Genomic DNA, 2,617 nt, shown 5'->3' on the forward strand with positions numbered 1-2,617 from the left:
AATGGCGTGAGTGGCCCGGCTCCGGGGTCCCTGCTCCCTCCGCTTGCCCTGGTGTTCCCGGAACTGGTGGCTCTCGGGACTGAGACCCCGCTGGCCGGAGGTCTCACCTCTCCACATATGAGCGGGTGCCTGGTCCTTTGCCCGTGCCTGGCTTTGGGCAGAAACGTGAGTCCACACCTCTGCTCCTCCACAGCTGTCCGAAATGTCCGTGACCCTGATGAGAGACCCCTCCATGCCAGCTCTTGGGGTCACCACTCTCACCCCCTCCTCGACCTGCCCATCGCTGGTGGAAGGACGCTACAACGCCATGGAGGTCAGGTAAGAAGGTGGCCAGGAGGTTCAGGTGACGCCCCGGTGTCCCCCAAGCAGGGCAGCTGTACCACTGAGATGCAGTCCTGGTCGATGGGTGTTCCCCAGCCATCACTCTTCCTACACCCCGGCCTATCCTCCCTCCCCAGACCCCCCCAGGTCTCCTCCAGGGCGGAGAGCCCCGACCTGGAGCCTGCGGTAGAAGGAGAGCAGAAGAAGTCCCCGGCGTGCCGGCCTGAGGAGGAGAAGGAGCCCCAGCGTTTGCTGGTGCCTGACATCCAGGAGATCCGGGTCAGGTAGGAGGGGCTGGGGCAGCCAGCGAGTGGAGCACCTTGGGGCTGGGGGGGACCATGCCCTACCATTGCCACCTCCTCGCAGTCCGTGTCCCACCCTGACCTCGGTTCCTTCTGCAGCCCCATCGTCTCCAAAAAGGGCTACTTGCACTTCCTGGAGCCCCACACGAATGGATGGGTGAAACGCTTCGTGGTGGTCCGGCGCCCATACGTCTACATCTACAACTCGGACAAGGACGCGGTTGAGAGGGCCATACTCAACCTCTCCAAGGCCCAGGTGGAGTACAGCGAGGACCAGCAGGCCATGCTCAAGGTAGGGCGCCAGGAGCCAGCCCACTCCGCGCACCTCCTCGGGCGAGGGACTCAGACCCGAAAAACCGCCCCCGAACACATTTGCGGTGTGCACGGAGCCCCGGGGCATCCTGCTGCAGGCAAGCAGCGACAAGGACATGCACGACTGGCTCTACGCCTTCAACCCCCTCCTGGCTGGGTCCATAAGGTACCGGGGGCAGCTGGGGGAAGGGGGGTGCAGGGAAGCTGTCGGTGGGGGGTCTGCAGGCAGCCAAGTGTGCTCCCTGCCCTGCTCTCAGTGCTCTCCCTGCTGCAGCCCCCTCCAGCCAGGTGTGGGGAGCACCTCCTGCGCAGAGCTGTGCCTGGACAGGCTCTCAGCCAGCAAAACTTGGACCGTATTAATCTTGATTTCAGCTCCTCCCCACTTAAATGCTTCAATCTAGGGCCAGATCCTGGCTGGTACAGAGGCGTTGTTGTGCTGAGTTCACAGCAACATCCATACCTGGCGGCAGGGACACTGGCCCTTCACTGTTCTTGAGAACATCTCATATAGTTCTTGAGAACATCTCGCATAGTTCTTGAGACCATCTTAAGTGGCAGGACTAGGGGAATAGGAGTAAATGCACAGAAATTTGTGTGCACTGGCTAAAGAGACATTAATCCCGTGTCCTTCCAGCTCTGGCTGGATTCAAGCACCAGCCTGGGGCCAGGACACCGAACCCAGGGGACCACACCTCTCCACGTCTACATCTCTGACACCTTTTGTCCCTTGTTTTCCAAATCAGATCCAAGCTGTCCAGAAGGAGAACAGCCCAGATGAGAATCTAACCTGAAAAACACCCTCCACCTCATCCGTCTGCCAACAGGATCAAGACAGCTGATTCTGTCTCAAGACTCCCCATGTTAACATCTGATCTCTCACACCATCTGCTGCCCCAGCTGTCTGCTCCATGGAAGGATCTGTCTCGATTCACACCTTCACGGGGGAAACTCACTTCCGTTCGTAGCTGCAAAAGCCTGGACCCTCCTGGGCAGGATTTCTCGTGCGTGTGCCATCTTCTGCCCGTCCCCCCATGGGTGACCTTCATGTCACACCATCTGTAACGCTTCAGAAAGGTCCCTGTCGGAGGGGAGGGAGCAAGGAGGACGGTTTCGGCTAAAAGCTAGTCTTTGATCTACAGAGGTGGGAGTGCGGTAAAGCTCAGAGGTGGGAGAGCAGGAGGAATTGCCTCCATGCGAAGGGAAAGTGGTAGTTTAGGTACGGGGATTTCCTAGGTTATTGATGTTTCTGCAAGAGACGGCAGGGTAAGATCAGGTGTCAGTAGTTTAAGATGATATTTATAAAGTATTTATTTCTATTTACGTCACAAAAATCCCGTAAGTTGGGTCCTGGCCCCCAGGCAATGCCTCCCCCAGGCAGGGGAGAGCCTTGGCAGTGGGCCGGGGTCCTGGAGATGCCTTCCCCGGGACATCCCTGGCATGTGCCCGGCGGTGGCGGAGCTCTCACCCTCACTCCCCGCCCTTCCCCAACCCTCTGCTTTGCCCCCCCTGCAGCTTAAACTACTTCTTCCCTGAGCGGTGGCTGGACAGCCCACCATGTCTTCCCAAAGGAGGCAATTCCTACCTGCCCCATCTACCTCTGGAGGGGGGAAGCCCGCTGTCTCGGATGGCTGGGGCACCCATGTCCACGCAAATGTATCACCTAGCTTCAGAGCTTGGTCCTG

The 2,617-nt window shown here is 59.0% G+C and overlaps 1 protein-coding gene across 1 annotated transcript in view; it reads left to right on the top strand.

Moving 5' to 3' along the window:
- LOC104076261 (kinesin-like protein KIF1A) overlaps nt 1-1,721 on the top strand; it is a 2,683-nt gene extending 962 nt beyond the window's left edge. The window contains 5 exon segments of the mRNA XM_009577074.1: nt 123-318; nt 459-605; nt 723-915; nt 962-1,101; nt 1,679-1,721. Of these exon segments, the coding sequence (XP_009575369.1) occupies nt 123-318; nt 459-605; nt 723-915; nt 962-1,101; nt 1,679-1,721 (719 nt within the window).
- The last annotated feature ends 896 nt before the right edge of the window (nt 1,722-2,617 follow it).

The sequence above is a fragment of the Fulmarus glacialis genome, unplaced genomic scaffold (genome assembly GCF_000690835.1).
Source record: "Fulmarus glacialis isolate BGI_N327 unplaced genomic scaffold, ASM69083v1 scaffold18604, whole genome shotgun sequence".
NCBI lineage: Eukaryota > Metazoa > Chordata > Aves > Procellariiformes > Procellariidae > Fulmarus > Fulmarus glacialis.